We start from the raw sequence: 17,453 nt of genomic DNA, 5'->3' as shown, positions 1-17,453 counted from the left end.
CCCTTTACTCCGCTTTTTGTCATGGGGGCATAAACCAAGGAAACAGGAAACAATACCGGAAATAAGTGTGCCAAAAACGTCTTTGTTGCCGTTAGCTTGACGCGGCGAGGTTACGTAAGCTAGAGCCTGGAACAACACAAGTTGTATAGTAGCTAGCGTTACATAAAACAAAACGTTCATGCAATATGGCATCTCCGCCACCACCGCCTGACACACCGGTCAAAACGGTGAAAGAGGATCTGACGAGACGAAAGAGGTATAGTTAACGTTATTTGTTATCTTGTTAACGTTATAATTGTCACAATCGGACTAAAATGCATCGGTCATGGAGCATCTCTGATATCATAATTGTACTGATAACCTAAATGTGCCGTTTTATTTTCTTATTCGTTGTGTCTGATTCTCAAGTGAGCGAGCTATTTCCGCAGCTTGTTTCCGGTCTAGGGCGGGCTCTAGGCCGGAAAAACAGGCCGGGTGACAAAATCACTTGTAAACGGAGCCTGATGATGCGAGGTTACTCTTTGACAGCCGCGCGCATCTCCTTACTAGTGAAAAAACTTTAAACAGGAAGTCGACAACCAGCTACCGCTGAGAATCATGGGAAACGTAAGTCCAGGAAAAAGATGAATATGTGTCAGTCTCTTCACTCTTTAACACTCTTTTTAACCCCTTCCTGTCTTCTCTCCATTTGACACACACGGTATTGACAGCGGCGAGCACCTCCTTACTAGTGAAAAAAATTTAAACAGGAAGACGACAACCAGCTACCGCTGAGAATCATGGGAAACAAGTCCAGGAAAAAGATGAATATGTGTCAGTCTTCACTCTTTAACACTCTTTTTAACCCCTTCCTGTCTTCTCTCCATTTGACACACACTTACGGTATTTCCGTCTCTTTGCTGGCACTCGATGCAGACAGACATTCACGTCAGCACACAGGTACACCCACACATAATGCTTCCAGACATGCATACATGCATACATCACGTGCGCTCGTGCACATGTACAGTACATACCCACACCCACACGCATACAGACATTCACACACAAAGCGCGCACACACCCACACAAACATACACACACACACACACACACATGCCCACAAACACACACTGTGTGCCTCCTGCTTGCCTCTCACTGTACAGTAACTCAATCAGGAAGAGCATGGCCCGGAGCAAACAGGACATGATGCCAGAGACAGATGTGAAATAAACCTCGGTAATAATCCCACATAAGCCTCTGTGCTCGGGTTCGATATGGACGGGCCCTCGGGAGCATCAAGCACACACATGGAGAACCTCACTTCTATCAACTTCAATCGGAGCAAAAAGCTGCATGAACACTACCAGACAAACTACCAGACTATGAACATATATTTGCCAATTCAATCCATATTTTTAATAAGATCTGGCCTAGTGTTTTTTTAAGTACTTTTTTTTTAAAAGTCATTTTAGCATTCTTACTGAATAATACCTACTTTGTTAATACTGTTTATATATGTTAATACTATCTATATCTGTTCATATCTGAATCATTTTATAATATTTTATAATCTCTTTAGATCCTTTATATCATATTTGTTTGTCTTGTATATTTGTTCTTATCAATTTCAGATTCAGAGGGCTACGATTCGATTATAAAACGATTATAGATGCATCTCGATGCATCTGAAATCGATGCATCACTTTTTTTCCCCAATACATGATTTATTTTTTCTCACTGTGTGGCTACTTTTAAAATAAAAGTACATTTGGAATTGCATTGTATTATGATCATAATTAAAATAAACAAATGCATGTACTTCCATTATATTTTATTTGATTATAATTTTTTTTTTTTTTTTTTTTTTTTTAATATAATCGATTTTTGACATTTGTGAATCGTACACGTCCGCCTCGCGATGCATCTTATAATCGATTATTTTTGACACCCCTAATGTGCACCAACCACACCAAGACAAATTCCTAGTATGTATGAAAACATACCTTGGCAAATAAAAACCATTCTGATTCTTACAGTAGCATTCTTATTTTCACATTTAGAATCATTGTAATCAGAATCGTTCAGTTTGTCTATAGTACATTAAATGTGACCTTGTAACATGGATGCAGGAACATAGAGACATACACAGTACATCCTGCCATGCACGGTGCAGGGACAAAAGGACGTCACATTCAATTCAAGGGGACAATGCAGGGCAGACTATACATATTGCTCTACTTATAGCAGGGGCTCTCAAAGCGCAGCCCTTGGAAAGGTTTCTGGTGGTCTGCGATGAGTTCGGTGACATGATGGTATTTGGTCCGATTCTACAGTAGGTTTACCGTCTTACAGAGGCTTTAGCGCAGGGATACTCAACTTGCTTTGCAACGGGGGCCACTTTCGTGAAATGATAGAAGGCCAGGGGCCAGTTAATAAACAATCAATATACATTTTTCTGTAGCGGATTGTAGGTTTTTGGGGTGTCAGCCGGAGTTTAGTCTGACAATGTTGTGCACACCGGATAGTTAGTTAGGTTAAGTACATACATAAGTGCCTGGGTAGCGAGCAGACGGCGGGCGGTATTTGACAATTTAGCAGCTAAATCATAGATTATTGAAAGATATTCCATATTCCAGACTGAAATGTTATAACAAAAGTGGAGTATTGGCCAGAATGACATGAACATTTGGACACGTATTCAGCGGGTATCTTGCATGTTGCGTTCAGGTGCACTGTCAATCTTTTTTTTTTTTTGCAATTCCATCGCGGGCCACACAGGGGGCGCCCGCAGGCCGCATGTGGCCCGCGGGCCGCCAGTTGAGTATCACTGCTTTAGCGGGCTCTCAGCCAAAGTGAAGATACTGGTCTCATATTACCCTAGATGGCAGATGCCCTCAGGCAGCATCCATTGCTACCAACCAAGCAATGCTATGCTAGCTTGTCGGGAAGGGGGCTAAATAACACAAAGTTAGTCGGTGGGGGGGGGGGTTCTGTTACTATGAGAAAATGGTACTGAGGAGTATGAAAGTGAAAGGAATAAGCAACTCTGAGGGTAAAGTGTGGTGTATAAAGACTCATATGCAGTGATAAATAGGATACGCTAGACAGCATAAACAGGTGTGGGATTATCGTCACTTCCATAAATCTTTTAATCTTTTAATTCCTAACGAAACGATCCGAGTGTGTGTGTTAAACTGCATCTTCTCCTTCTCCCCCTCCTTTGTGCTGGTGCAGAGCGCGAGGACGCACTCTGCCTTTGTGGCGGTGGTGAGCTGCAGCCTGTGTGTGTTCCTGGCCGTGTTTGTGCTGGTGTGCACGGAGGTCACGCAGCGATGGAGGAGTCACCTGGGCCTGGTGGTGTGGGCCACGCACCTCACCATGGGCTACACCTTCATGTTCAGCAACACCACCATCCTGGCCTGGGACCAGGTAGGCTCACAGGACACACGGAGGGAGGGCTGGACTTTGCTATTGAATCTTCAACACTAGATAGAGAATAATGTAGTGTACAAAGGTGTACAGTAATAATCTGCAGCATTTTCATATGAATGAAATGGCTCTTCTCATCACTGTCAGTGAATGCAGATTTCTAAATAGCCGTAATTTTTGATAGACTGAGCACACAGGGGTAATCTAAATAGTTACTTTGACCGACTACTTTTTTTCCTAAACTTATAAAAGTGCCATATTAATCTTAACGGTGGTATCCTGGCGCATTGATATGAACGATGAACAGACCATTTGACAGGAACTACTTAGGTGTACATTATCACTGTATTATCACAAATTAATAGACACCCTGCAGCCAATCAGAATTGAGTATTCACCCAGACCATGGTATAATTAATTTGATTTCCATCTCTAAAACATGACAGATTGCCCCCATGACTGTGCCTTTAAGACACCGGATTACTCTCAATTCAGATGAGTGACAGCTAATGAAAGTAACCTTTTAGTGAAGTGAACCTCTTCCCCTGTTTTCCCAGGTGCCCTTCTTCCTCTTCATCATCTTCACGGTGTACACCATGCTGCCGTTCCAGCTGTGGTACGCCGTGGTGTTGAGCATCATCTCCTCGCTGTCCCACATCCTGGTCCTCACCCTGCGCCTCTCCGTGTTCAACCACCATGAAATCCCTCCTTACCTGGCCAACCAGGTGTGAAGCCTGTTGGAGCTCGTACGATAAAAGCTGCAGTTAAAGTCAAGATGCTAGTTATTACCAGGGCTGCTGATGATAATTACTTACTACATTCTGAAATGTTCTCTGAAACGTATCAGTCTGTAGATGTTATTTTTTTATTGTACAATATGGGCTTTTGATGCCCAATACTGATATTTTTGTAACGGCTTCAGGACAGAAAAAGGACTTAAACAAACAAGTGCTCTAGCATGGATTTAAACTAATTTGTGAACCAAATTTGAGAGAAATAAGCCTTTTGTGTGCATAGAAAAAGTCTTAATTGAATTGATTTGAATTGAAACCTTTATTTATCCCCGAGGGGAGATTCAAGCGTCTAAAAACAGCAACAGCAGCAGGGGTTAAAAATACAGAGCAGACAGAAAATAGTAAGAGAAAAATAAAAACATAAAAACAATACAATTTTAAAATAAGTTAGTCTATGTGCAAAGTCCGTGTTTTGTAAAGTGCAGGGCCATGTGCAAAAATGCATCTTTTATTTCCACTACTGATTTTTTTTTTCATAGTATATTCATTATATATATTGGAAAAACATAAGAAATGTGTGTATTATACATAGGTGTGTAGACAGTTGAGATGAGAGGGACACTGCATGTGTGTAATAGCTACTGTACCTGTATAGCTGTAACGTGTGTGTGTGTGTGTGTGTGTGTGTGTGTGTGTGTGCGTGTGTGTGTGCGTGTGCGTGTGTGTGTGTGTGTGTGTGTGTGTGTGTGTGTGTGTGTGTGTGTGCGCGCGCGTGCGCGTGCGTGCGCGCGCGTGTGTGTGTGTGTGTGTGTTCTCCAGCTGTGCTCCAATGCGGTGGTGTTTCTGTGTGGCGGTGTGGTCGGTGCCTTCCACAAGGTGCTGATGGAGAAACATCTGAGGCAGGCCTTCCAAGACACCGTGAGGTGCCTGAGCATGCGCACCAAGCTGGAGATAGAGAAGAGACAACAGGTCAGTCTACCGCTCGAGGGGTTCAAAGAAACACTGCTGCAGGACCCCCAAACTGGGGGGACGATTAGAATGGCCCCCCAAAATGTTGCTGAAGAAAATGGCATTAAAGTGTAATGCTTTGGTCAAAATGTCTTAAGCGTTGGTTCACACCGGGCGCTATTCAGAAGCAGAGCTGAACAGAAGCTGAGTGTCAGGCTAAACCGGTCACACAAGAAGCGCTCTCTTTTCGTCAGCGCCTCGCTCGGCGCTGCCTTCCCCCGCCCACAACTTGCATTGACTTCATGCCTGGCAGCTCGGGTTCAGCGCGCTGCACGCTTGGAAAAAAGAACAGAAGCCTTAACTATCGTTTCAGTGCGGCTTCGGCATGGCGTGGTGGCGTGCGGCTGGTGTGAACACTCTCACCTGTTAACAAGGACGCCGACATGAAACTACGTGGTTTCAGCGTAGCTTCAGCGTGGCTTCAGCGTGGCTTTGGCGTATGGTGTGAACGAGGGCTAAAGCGCAAATTATGCTCGAGCGAATTCGGCGGCGCTGACTGCGCCGAGGGGGTCGCCGCAGCTGGGCGTCCTATCGGCGCAGCTGGGCGTAGGGGGCGTGCAGCTCCTCGGAAATGTCACTCTGCGCCGTCAATTCCTTGTTGTGAGGAATGAGGAAATGCCATTTCCTCATTTAACGTGCTTGTCCCTCATCTAGCAAAGCCTTCTGCAGGCTCGCCGGAATGAGTTTTGAAATGGAGGGACAATAAAATGTTCCCCCACCGGCATAATTGCAAGTTCTTGGTAAACGACACGATAACGTTTTGGACAAGTTACGTTCGAGTATGCACAGTCTCGCTGTCGCCACTCGGACGCACACACACACACACACACACACACACACAAACGCTGATCCAATGTACTTGGAATTCAAGTGGTATTACTCGTTTTTATTTCGTAGGCTTGGCTAGACTAACCTTTTTCTCCATCTATGTCTTTATGTTTAAAATATGTCCGTCTTGCATCCATACTGCTGGTTACTTTCACATCAGAAGAAGAACAGCACGTTTGAAATGTACTAACTTCACTGAATGGAAATAAAGATTATAGACAAATTATGAAAATAGCTCTTGAATGATTGTTATTTCCATAGGCTTATAATTTGATTTCAGCTTTAGGCTTTGGCCATTGGCCGGCCTCATGTTCACTCTCCCATGGAAGTTTTCGTTCCGACTACCACATCCTGCCCACATTAGATTTTATTATAATGATTTTTTAAATGAGACGAGTCTGCGTCGACTTGCTTTGACTCCAGATGGCTTTTTTAAAACATTTATTTTCTTCTTCTTTGGTCATTTGTTTTGACTGTTGCTTAGGAGGTGACATCAAACTTAGTGAGAGGGGAATGCTGGTGCGTTGCCTAGTAGGACAGAGAGGAATTATCTGATCGTTAACATTTCGACCTTCTGTTGTATTTGAATGAGATGATCGTTAACATTTCAACCTTCTGTTGTATTTGAATTGAGGCTGAAAAAAGGGAGCGAGGTGCCGGGGGTTAGCCAAAGACAAAAGGGTCATCATGGCGGGGGGAAGCTGTTCCTAATGGGGAACACAGGAGGAGACACAGTGTTTACCCCAGAAATGTGTCTTGGCATGGTGGGAAGGTCGTCAGAGATGGCATTTAAAAACCCTGTGACGTTAAAACTCCCCTTTTGAGAGCAACACTAATGAAATTCTCTCTTTTTTTTGGGATCACGTTTTTTCTGATTTCTAATTTCCCCACATTTACCATAACTTATGTGTATAAGTACTTGTATGTGACTTGAATTAGCGGTAGACCCAGAGCAAGTCTAATGGCTAAGATGTGCAGCAGCGCCGCGTCCTGCAGTCAGACAGCATCATCTGACTGCACAAGGGTCACTTTATGTGACTCCACGCTTCAGACTGAGCAGGAAACTGATATAGCGCCATTTGAACCTGCACAGGGGGTCGACCAGCTCAGCTCACAGCAGAGTGGAGCGAGACAAAGACACACACACACTCTCTCTCTCTCACACACACACACACACACACACACACAGACACTCACTCACTCACTCACACACACACACACACACACACACTCACTCACTCACTCACACACACACACACACACACACTCGCACACACACTCACTCACTCACTCACTCACTCGCTCTCACACACACACCCATACACACACTCTCTCTCTCTCTCACACACTCTTTCTCTCTCTCTCTCTCTCATACAGTCACACACACAATACACCCGCTTGACTTTTTCCACTTTTTGTGGTGTTACACCCTGAATTTAAGATTAAATAGGATAATGATTTGAGTTTTTAGATTGCATAAATGCAATACAGAATGCATAATCTGTATTGTGTCCCTTACTCGTGATGTAAATATGTTATATTATTTATATATTATAATATATATATATATATATATATATCCATGTATATACGGTATATATATATATTTTTTTTTATATATTTATTTATGTTTATATTTAACAACAACAAAAAAGGGGGGGCTTTCCAGCAGCAGGGACTGAGAGAAGGCCAAATTTGGCTTATTCAATACGGGGAGCCGTTGAGGAGGACCTGTAAAGAACCTTAGATTGGGGTGATGATTTCTGTTCCCACAAGACAACCCAAAGCATACAGCCAAGTCAACACTGGAATGACTTCAGAACAAGAATGTGGAAAAAGTCTCACTCTCTCTCACTCACTCACTCACTCACTCACGCACGCACGCGCACACACACACACACACACACACACACACACACACACACACACACACACACACACACACACACATACACACACACACACACACACACACACACACTCCTTGAGTGGCCTCACCAAAGCCCAGACTTGACTCCTATAAGAAAACCTGTGGAATGACTTGAAGATAGCTGTTCACTGACACTCCCCCATCCTACTTGACCGAGCTTGAGCAAATCTGCACGGAAGAATCCAAAATCCACAAAGTGAAAAGCTGATACAAACATGTCGTAGAAGACCCACAGCTGTAATTGCTACCAAAGGTGCTTCTATAAAAGTATTGACTCAGGGAATGTTTAAATGAGACATTTTTGTGTTTCATTACAGGGCATTTTGGTGTTTTGTGTAGATTGTTGAGATCTCAATTCAATACATTTTGAATTCACATAACACCTAGGGTTTCCTTGTTATCAAGGTGTAACGTTCGTCAAGAGGCAAATCATAATAAATGTGTATATTTTCATATAGACTAGCCTTGTTCTATTCATTCTGTATCCTCAGTTTTCATAAGTTTCTTCTCCAAAGAAAAACGACATGGAAAAAGTCAAGGACAAAAGGCAATGGATTCTCACAAACCTCCAGATGTTGAAGAGTACTCAGTTATTCATACACACACCCATACATTAGATAGCTCTGTCTCCATCTCTCTCTCTCTCTCTCTCTCTCTCATGTACACACACATTCACACACTCAAAAGCTCCTGCCTCATATCTTAAACTTTGTATATGTTCTTGATTTTATCTCTTATTTACATCCAGTTAATCTATGTAAAGCACTTTGTGATGAATGTATTTTGTTAAAAGCATTCTGTAGATAAATGTGACGAGACTTGGCTTGGCGATGTGGTCAGGTGGTCTAACCCGAGTTCTGGAATGATGCGATGAAGAGAGATGAATGATTTCTCAGAAGTTGAATCATCAGATTATTATTTTTTGTACAAACATACTTTGAACAGTGTTCTTCTCAGGTTGCCGATTTAATACGTCTATTTCCATGACATTAATGTATTAGTATGGGCTGTCTTTCCATTACGTTATGTTTACATTAATTGGGTATGATTGCAGCATGCTGGTAAGGCACCCACTAAATGTACATTTGGTAGCGGGTGCCACTGATGCAGTGGAAAAACCCTTAGTTAACAGTACGCTGTCTGAATGAGAGCCTTGTTAGCTCGCTCAGTAGCACGTCAGTTTTTAGTTTTTACCACGTGCGCAGCCTGTGCAGCGCATGGTCAAGAGAAGGCGTTTTTGGGTGAGTCAGGCAGGCATTAATTCATTCAATCAGTCAGTCAGGAATGGATAATGGTGATGATGTCATCAGCGATGATGTCATCAGTGATGTCATCAGTGCCAAACTTAGGCCGTTGAAACAGTGATGATGTCATCAGTGCCAAACTTGGGCTGTTGAAAGATGTTGTTTACTCGAATGAGCTTGAGCACAGAGCAGGGTTTTTTAGTAGGGCTTAGAAGAAGGAGAAGATGAGCTTGAGTTGCATGAGGTCGCCTGATTGCTACATGACGCACGTGGTCCTGGGCCCAAGTTGCCTTTATTTGTTTGTTTATTTGTTTATTTATTTGTACATATTTAAATGTAATGTGTGTGTGTGTGTGTGTGTGTGTGTGTGTGTGTGTGTGTGTGTGTGCGCAGGAGAACCTGCTGCAGTCTGTGTTACCAGTCTACATTTCATTGAGGATGAAGCTGGCCATCATGGAGCGTCTGCAGGAGTGTAAGGACAAGGAGGAGCAGCAGCGCCTGGTCAAAGACAACAACTTCCACAGCCTCTACGTCAAGAGGCACGAGAACGTCAGGTACAGTAGACACGAGAACGTCAGGTACAGTAGACACTAGAACGTCAGGTACAGTAGACACTAGACAGTGAATGGAGCACGAGAACGTCAGGTACAGTAGACAGACACTAGACAGTGAATGGGACACCATTCCAAGGGAAGGCTATGGATTTGACATTGATCATCGCTAATCAAATCATTTTCTTCAAGCAGTATTTCAGTATAGAGCTGCAGTGATTAATCCATTTAGTTGTCAGCTGCTACTGTAACTTAATCGCCAAATATTTTGATAATCGATGAATCAGTTTGAGACATTTTAAGAAAGAAAAAAAGTCAAAATTCTCTGATTCCAGATTCTTCACTGTGATTATTTTTTAAACTCCTCTATGACATCATCATCACAGTAATCTTGGGCTCTGGGGAAAACTGATTGACAGTTTTCACCATTTTCTGACATTATATAGATCGAACAACAAATCGATTATTGGAGAAATGAGTCGACAAAATGTCCTACTTCAATCATGTAGTCATTAACACCCAATACCCAGCAATGCACCTTTTATTATATTACATGGCTGTGTATCAGATTTACATTTACATTTACATACATATATTTACATTATTATTTTTTTGATTGTTGTATCATCTAGGGACCTAGGACTGCAGATGAAATGTAGCTTCCTACTAGCTAACTGTCCATTGTCCCTGTCAAATGAATAAAATAAATAAATAAATATAGTATGAAAGCCTGTCCTATAGGTCACTAATCAGACCAGTAGAACTATTTTGACCTGTGATAGTGAAAGTAATTGTGAGAGTAATGGTGTCATAGACTTTCACTGCTGATAAAAGCTAACAGGAGACTAGTGCCAATTTTTCACATCAGAAACAAAGACTAGATTTCTTAAAATGTCTTCAAAGGGGCCTTGATAATCGCTAATCTGATTGGACAAAAATGGATCGGACCCAAATCATTAACGTTGTGAACTTCCACTCTTGGCTCTCTGCCTCCATTTTCTTTCCTCTCTCTCAAAAGCTTTTGGTTATTGCATTACTTTTTTTTTTAACTTCAGTTCTATATTTGTATTTTCAAACCTAAGCATGGCTGAGGTCTCTAATCAAATTGGTTAAAATTTCCGTTTCCGTCTACTGGGAGATCTATTTATACTTTCACACTCATAAAGCCCCAGTCATTTTGAGGGAAACTTGTGTTTATGCTTTCCCTCGCAGCAGATTTGGTCTATCTCTTTCTCATAACGACGGAGATGAGTATGTTTATATGTATACAGAGCACTGACCCAGTTTAAGATTTTTGTTTTATGAGGGTTTCATTCACTTACAAAGTGCTGACAGATAATGGGGTCAGCTTACACTGAACTTTGGCAGATGCTTCACTGGCTTCATTTTCTTTGGCTGGACCGCAACAGCGGGGCCATCCTTATAAACGCCAATGTCTGTCAGTATTGACTGACTGACTGAGTAATGAACTTACACCATTGGTCGGCCCGAACACGATCCAGCCATAATATACAGTAGTAGGTTTTGACGTAGTCTTGTTTTCCAGTAATTGCAGACAACGCAGTGGAAGTGGTCCCTGGGAAATTTGGTTTGGTATGTAGTGGTACTTGGTCGGAAAAGTTTGGGAACCCCTGCATTAGCTTATAGAACCCCATCTGTTCCCAGATGGCTTTTGGAGCAAGAATAATTTTCCATACAACCATTAACATAATCTACAGCCCACTGAAAGTCTTCAGACCCGTTTGTTTGATATCTTTAATATATCTTCAATGTTTCTTACTGAGAAGAAGAATATATTCGAGTGATGAGTGTTTCAGGTTCCAGCTTCACACTTTTGAATCAAAAACCTTCACATTCACTTGAATAGGCAATATTAATTCACTTTATTGGCATGACTGTCAGCAGGACAGTTTATAATATCGATTAGAACTATGTAGATTACATTGATTGTACGTACAAAGACAACGGCACAGGACTTTTGTGGCCTGTCAGTCAGATAGGTCATTGTGACTGGATCAGTCTTTTCTGCTGCAGTGTTGTTCTATTAAGCCCTCAGTACGTAGGTGTTGAATGACAGACTGATTCCCTGACCTCTCCCTATAATTATGCCATTCAGGCCTGTCATTAGTGTGGTGTGCCTCAGCGATGTCCAGCACCTGGCTGATTCCACTCAGTCGGTCAGTGGAACAGGGCAGGCTGGGTATCAGTGTGTCCCTCCGGTGATCGGCTGACTGGCACCTATAATAATCGTGCATTCCTTTATAACTGTAACTGGTAATCTTACGGTTCAAAGTTCATGAGCTGGGACGGTGATGACACTAGAGCTGATATTTCCCATTCCAAACTCGTAGGAGCCTCAGCAGCCCCCGACCTCAAAATGACCTAATAAAGATGGCTGCTCCCGCAACAACAGTAGTTATAATTATATATATATATATATATATATATATATATATATATATATATACTGTATATATATATATATATATAATACAATGAACTGATATTTAGGCCTGTGTCTAACTATGTGGAATCTAGAAAGGTCTGGCTTGCTGTGTGCGTTAAACAAAAACACAAAAACCTAACTACTACGGTATGTAATTTAGGGTCTTATGTGAGTAATTATAAGCCTCAAAAAGTTTGAGACAGTAGTTTCAACCCAAATCCTAAATATCGCCATTTCAATATTTAAATGTTTTCGTGAGGCAGCTTTGAATTGGGCGGTGCTGAACTGCTTCAAATTCCCCGCCTGTTGACGTCACTAGGGCGGGGCCAATCAATGACGTAGCTTGCAGTTGTCCATTCAACAAAACCTTATTAACATAGGATCCTGTGTTATGATGATGAACTCAAAATGCATATTTATTTTGGGTTTCCAGGGTCTTTAAAGTCTGTCATGCCTTTCTTTCAGTATCCTGTATGCTGACATTGTCGGCTTCACCCGCCTGGCCAGTGACTGCTCTCCCAAGGAGCTGGTCATTATGCTCAACGAACTGTTTGGCAAGTTTGACCAAATTGCTAAGGTGAGTTAATGATTCAGAATTCCTCTCTGCAGTTATTAACTGTTAATACCGGTTTAACGCTGACTTCTGAGTTTGACTTGCAAATGACGATTCACGTCTATAGATTGTGACAGCAATAATGTGAGTGTAAAGAGTAGTGAGCTTGTGACTAGAAGATTGTGTCCAAGACTAGTTGGGGAAATCTAGCTGGGCGAGTTGAACAAGGAAACAAATACTGGCAATGTGCCCATGAGCAAGGCACTCCATTAGTACAAGACTGTAGTTCAGGGATACTCAACTTGCTTTGCCCGGGGGCCACTTTCGTGAAATGATAGAAGGCCAGGGGCCAGTTAATAAACAAACGAATATAAATTTTTCTGTAGTGGATTGTAGGTTTTTGGGGTGTCAGCCGGAGTTTAGTCTGACAATGTTGTGCACACCGGATAGTTAGTTATTTTAAGTTAGTTAGGTTAAGTACATACATAAGTGCCTGGGTAGCGAGCAGACGGCAGTATTTGACAATTAGCAGCTACAGTAAATTATAGATTATTTAAAGATATTCCATATTCCAGACTGAAATGCTATAACAGAAGTGGAGTATTGGCCAGAGTGACATGAACATTTGGACACTTATTCAGCGGGTATCTTGCATGTTGCGTTCAGGTGCCCTGAAAAAGAAAAAAAAAAAACTTTTGCAATTCCATCGCGGGCCGCAAGTTGGGTATCACTGCTGTAGTTGCTTCAGGCGTCTCTCAGGTGTCAGACTGTGTATATTTGTCCTGTGCAACTGCTCCTCTGTTATTTAGGATGCTGGATAATTGGCCTGGTTGAATAAGAGGTGAAGCCATCTCAGATAGGTTCATCCATTCTTGCCCCCACCATCTTCAAACAAGCCCGTACGTAACCTTTTGGAGTTCCTCTGTCCTCGTTCCTCGTAGGAGAACGAGTGCATGAGAATCAAGATCCTGGGAGACTGCTACTACTGTGTGTCAGGACTGCCGGTGTCTCTGCCCAAACACGCCAAGAACTGTGTCAAGATGGGCCTGGACATGTGTGAAGCCATCAAGTGAGTTTTACACCCACCACCACCGACCACAGAGCTGCACACTTAACGAACACGTACTGTCTCTCTCTGCACAGTTTCACTCCCCCACACATATGCTGCTGCCACTCTCACTTTAGTAATGAATGACGTGTGCTGCTGTAAATAAAATATGTTAATACGGTAAAAGGCAGTTGACGAACATCTCTCAGAAGAACATTGTGTGATTTGTACACAAACACACACACACACACACACACACACACACACACAGAACATTGTGTGGTTTCTACACACACACACACACACACACACACACACAGAACATTGTGTGGTTTCTACACACACACACACACACACACACACACACGCACAGAACATTGTGTGATTTCTACACACACACGCACAGAACATTGTATTCTGTAACGGTGGACTCTGTAGGATGACTCATTCTCTCTTACTCGTGTGTCTAGTTTCGGGTAAACCACATTTGAGTGACTTCAAAACAACTGTAGAATAACAAAGGAAAAGAACATCGCTGTTGACGGGCACCGGACAACCCCAAAATGAAGTCGCGACTTTCATTATTTTATCAGTCAGTACATTTTCAGAATAGAGACGGGTGTCCAACTGATGGCCAGTCACCTGCCAAACTATATGTCTAGTCACACTTTGCAGCCACAGGGGAAACAATTTAAGTTCATTCCTGACCCTAACATAATCTGATATTGTTAAAATGTAACTGTGTTGTTCCAAACTAGAAACACATGTTGAACATGACACATTCTCATCCTTATTCGGGTGTTTTAGAAAAGGAATAAGATGGGCTGCCGAGGAGAGAGAGGAGGCTGTTTTAGTCCTTTACTATCCTGCTCAAAATGAAAGGACAAATTAGAAACACTTGGACCAGTGGTTCTCAAATGGGGGTCCGGGGGACCCCCAGGGGTCCTTGAGGGGGCTTCCAGGGGGTCCCCAGCCAAAAGGGGGGTAATTTATTTTCACTATAATTCCATTCATAAGTAACACAATGACTATTTTGCTCATGGGTTTTATACACTTTCTGTAATAAAACATCTAAAAGCATCAATCTTATCATATGGTGGACCGTGGGACAAAATCCTATCAATTGGGGGTCTGTGGTCTAATTTTTGTCTGTTTAGGGGTCCATGTGAAAAGAACTGACAACCACTGACTTAGACGATCAGTTGTACACTACATACTGACACATGGTACAGGGAAAGAGGAAACGGAGCAAGACGGAGCGAGCACAGAGGATTAGAAGTTATCACTCGACATGAATACGTCCAGCCTTCAGTGTTCAGTAGCTGTGTGCGCGCTCACCTACTGCCCCATCTCCATATTAGGAAGAGAGCTTGAGCATTGGTGCATCATCTCCCTCCAGGCAGGTGCGGGAGGCCACCGGGGTCGACATCAACATGAGAGTGGGCGTGCACTCGGGCAACGTGCTCTGCGGCGTGATCGGCCTACGCAAGTGGCAGTTTGACGTGTGGTCACATGACGTTACCCTGGCCAATCACATGGAGTCTGGAGGTCTTCCAGGGTAGGTGGTGGGATTACTTACATGTGAAGGTTTCATGTCAAAACACAATATTATGCAGTTCATTGACGTTTGCCAACATCTGCTGTGCACTACCTCCTCCTAAACTCAACTGAACCCCCCCCCCCCCATCCCCCATCCCCATAAAACTGGAACTCATATCTAATTTAATGCCTGTCTAACTGGGACTGTAAATTCATGTAAATTCCCTGCACATTTAATGCCTATTTAACTTAGCCTGTAAATTTCATGTACATTCAATGTAAACTCTTATTTAACTCCGACTGTAAATTCATGTAAATCCACTGCCTATTTAACGTCTATTTAACTCAGTCTGTAAATCTCATGTAAATCCAACATAAATTCATATTTATCATCCACAGAACACTTCACCACTCATGTACATATTGTATATATTTACTCGATTTGATTCGTTTTGATTGCACTTGCAACTTTGCAATTGTCTTTAGTTATATTCCTACTTCTTATCTCTGTATATTGATGTGACCGCTACGCTGCATACAGACACTAAGACAAATTCCTCCTATGTAACTTGCATACTGCGGCAATAAAAGTGATTCTGATTCAGATTCTGATCAGAATGGATGGCTATTGAAGAAGGCAGCAGGCTAAAATGTGTAGCTTTGCCACCTGTTCAATATCAGAAAATATATCCACATCTATTTGAGTGCAATCCAGTATTTGAAATAGGTTTCTTATGTTTCTCTAGCCAGGTTATTTAATTATTTCAACTGATCACTCTCTCACTCGTCCAGACGCGTCCACATCACGGAGGCGACCCTGAAGCACCTGAACAAGGCCTACGAAGTGGAGGAGGGCAACGGGCATCAGAGGGATGCCTACCTGAAGGAAATCAACATCCAAACCTACCTAGTCCACGATCCGCGGGTGAGCCATCATCTGCCTGCTTTCCCTCCATATTGCTTAGATTTGCGAGAACTATTCACCATTTGAAAAAAAGATGATGCACGCCTGTCACAAAAAATGGCAGTGATCTGTGTTTTTGAAGTATTGAGAAGCTCACTCAGTGTCTTAATATGACATGTGTGTTAAAGTACAAGTCAAAGGACCAGTCGGGTCCTAAACCTAAACCCCGGGTGAACGACGGGCTGAAGATGCGGGCGTCGGTGCGTATGACCCGCTACCTGGAGTCCTGGGGGGCCGTGAAGCCCTTCGCCCACCTGCAGAACCGCGAAGGCTTCGCCACCGACACCATGGCCAATGGCAAGCCACGCCTCAAGGTGAGCAGACTACACACCTGAAAAAACACCTGAAATGTATTGGAAAAAATGCTAAGCACTTGAACCACTGTATGAACCATGTTTGAACCATCAGTTTAAATATATATATATGTATATGTGTATATATATATATATATATATATATATATATATATATATATATATACGGTATATATATATATATATATATATATATATATATATATATATATATATATATATGACGTAATGTAATATATATATATGTGTATGAATATGTGTATGTATGTGTGTCAATATATATATTTGTATACTGTATATACACTATATATGTACTGTGTATTTAGATCACAAAGCTTTAAATTGTCTTGATAACATGGGTAAAACGGTTTCATAAATGAAAAGGCAGGTTAATGGAGTTTACGTGGGTTTGCCCTTCACCACGTACGCCATCATGGGTGAATTTGGTGCCTGTCTTTTCCAGGACATCCCGCTGCGATCGGCCCCCTCCTCCAAGATCACTGAGAGGTAAGAACAAGCCTGAGCTGGTAGCTACAACATGGTGTGTTGAAGTTTGGTGAATATTGTTGAAGCTTCAGGGAAAGTTGACTGAGCACATGCCCCGCTTCTGCTTGGCACACACATTCACCGCTGGAGGTTGGCGCTCAGTGTGCAGGTTCACTGGATCAACTGTGGCTTGAGTGCCTTGCTCAAAAGCACCTTGAGGGCAGTTGTTTAGGGAGGGATGAGTGTGCCCTATTGGCGTACGCGCAATGTCTCCCTTTCTCCCTCAGTATCTCTCCCCTCTCTCCCTCAGTCTCTCTCTCCCTCTCCCTCTCCTCTCTCCCTCAGTCAGACAGTGTGTCACTGATGACATCATCAGTGATGTCACAATGCCTATGTA

General features: G+C 42.6%; 1 protein-coding gene across 3 annotated transcripts in view; it reads left to right on the top strand.

Annotated features, from left to right (window-relative positions):
* The window catches only part of adcy7 (adenylate cyclase 7), a 92,387-nt gene that overhangs the window by 51,137 nt on the left and 23,797 nt on the right, over positions 1-17,453 (top strand). For all 3 annotated transcript variants that reach the window (XR_014553832.1, XM_083662358.1, XM_083662357.1), the window contains exons 3-12: positions 3,217-3,411; positions 3,969-4,136; positions 4,965-5,114; positions 9,549-9,709; positions 12,618-12,729; positions 13,647-13,774; positions 15,153-15,311; positions 16,085-16,217; positions 16,385-16,570; positions 17,034-17,077. Coding sequence is in view for 2 of the 3 variants with exons in the window: in XM_083662358.1 (XP_083518484.1) it covers positions 3,217-3,411; positions 3,969-4,136; positions 4,965-5,114; positions 9,549-9,709; positions 12,618-12,729; positions 13,647-13,774; positions 15,153-15,311; positions 16,085-16,217; positions 16,385-16,570; positions 17,034-17,077 (1,436 nt within the window). In the remaining variant the exon portion in view is untranslated. The remainder of the gene's footprint in view (positions 1-3,216; positions 3,412-3,968; positions 4,137-4,964; positions 5,115-9,548; positions 9,710-12,617; positions 12,730-13,646; positions 13,775-15,152; positions 15,312-16,084; positions 16,218-16,384; positions 16,571-17,033; positions 17,078-17,453) is intronic.

This window comes from Poromitra crassiceps, assembly GCF_964638095.1.
Source record: "Poromitra crassiceps genome assembly, chromosome: 28".
Classification (NCBI taxonomy): domain Eukaryota; kingdom Metazoa; phylum Chordata; class Actinopteri; order Beryciformes; family Melamphaidae; genus Poromitra; species Poromitra crassiceps.
The sequence above is the reverse complement of the archived record's forward strand: the minus strand, read 5'-3'. Positions and strand labels throughout refer to the sequence as shown.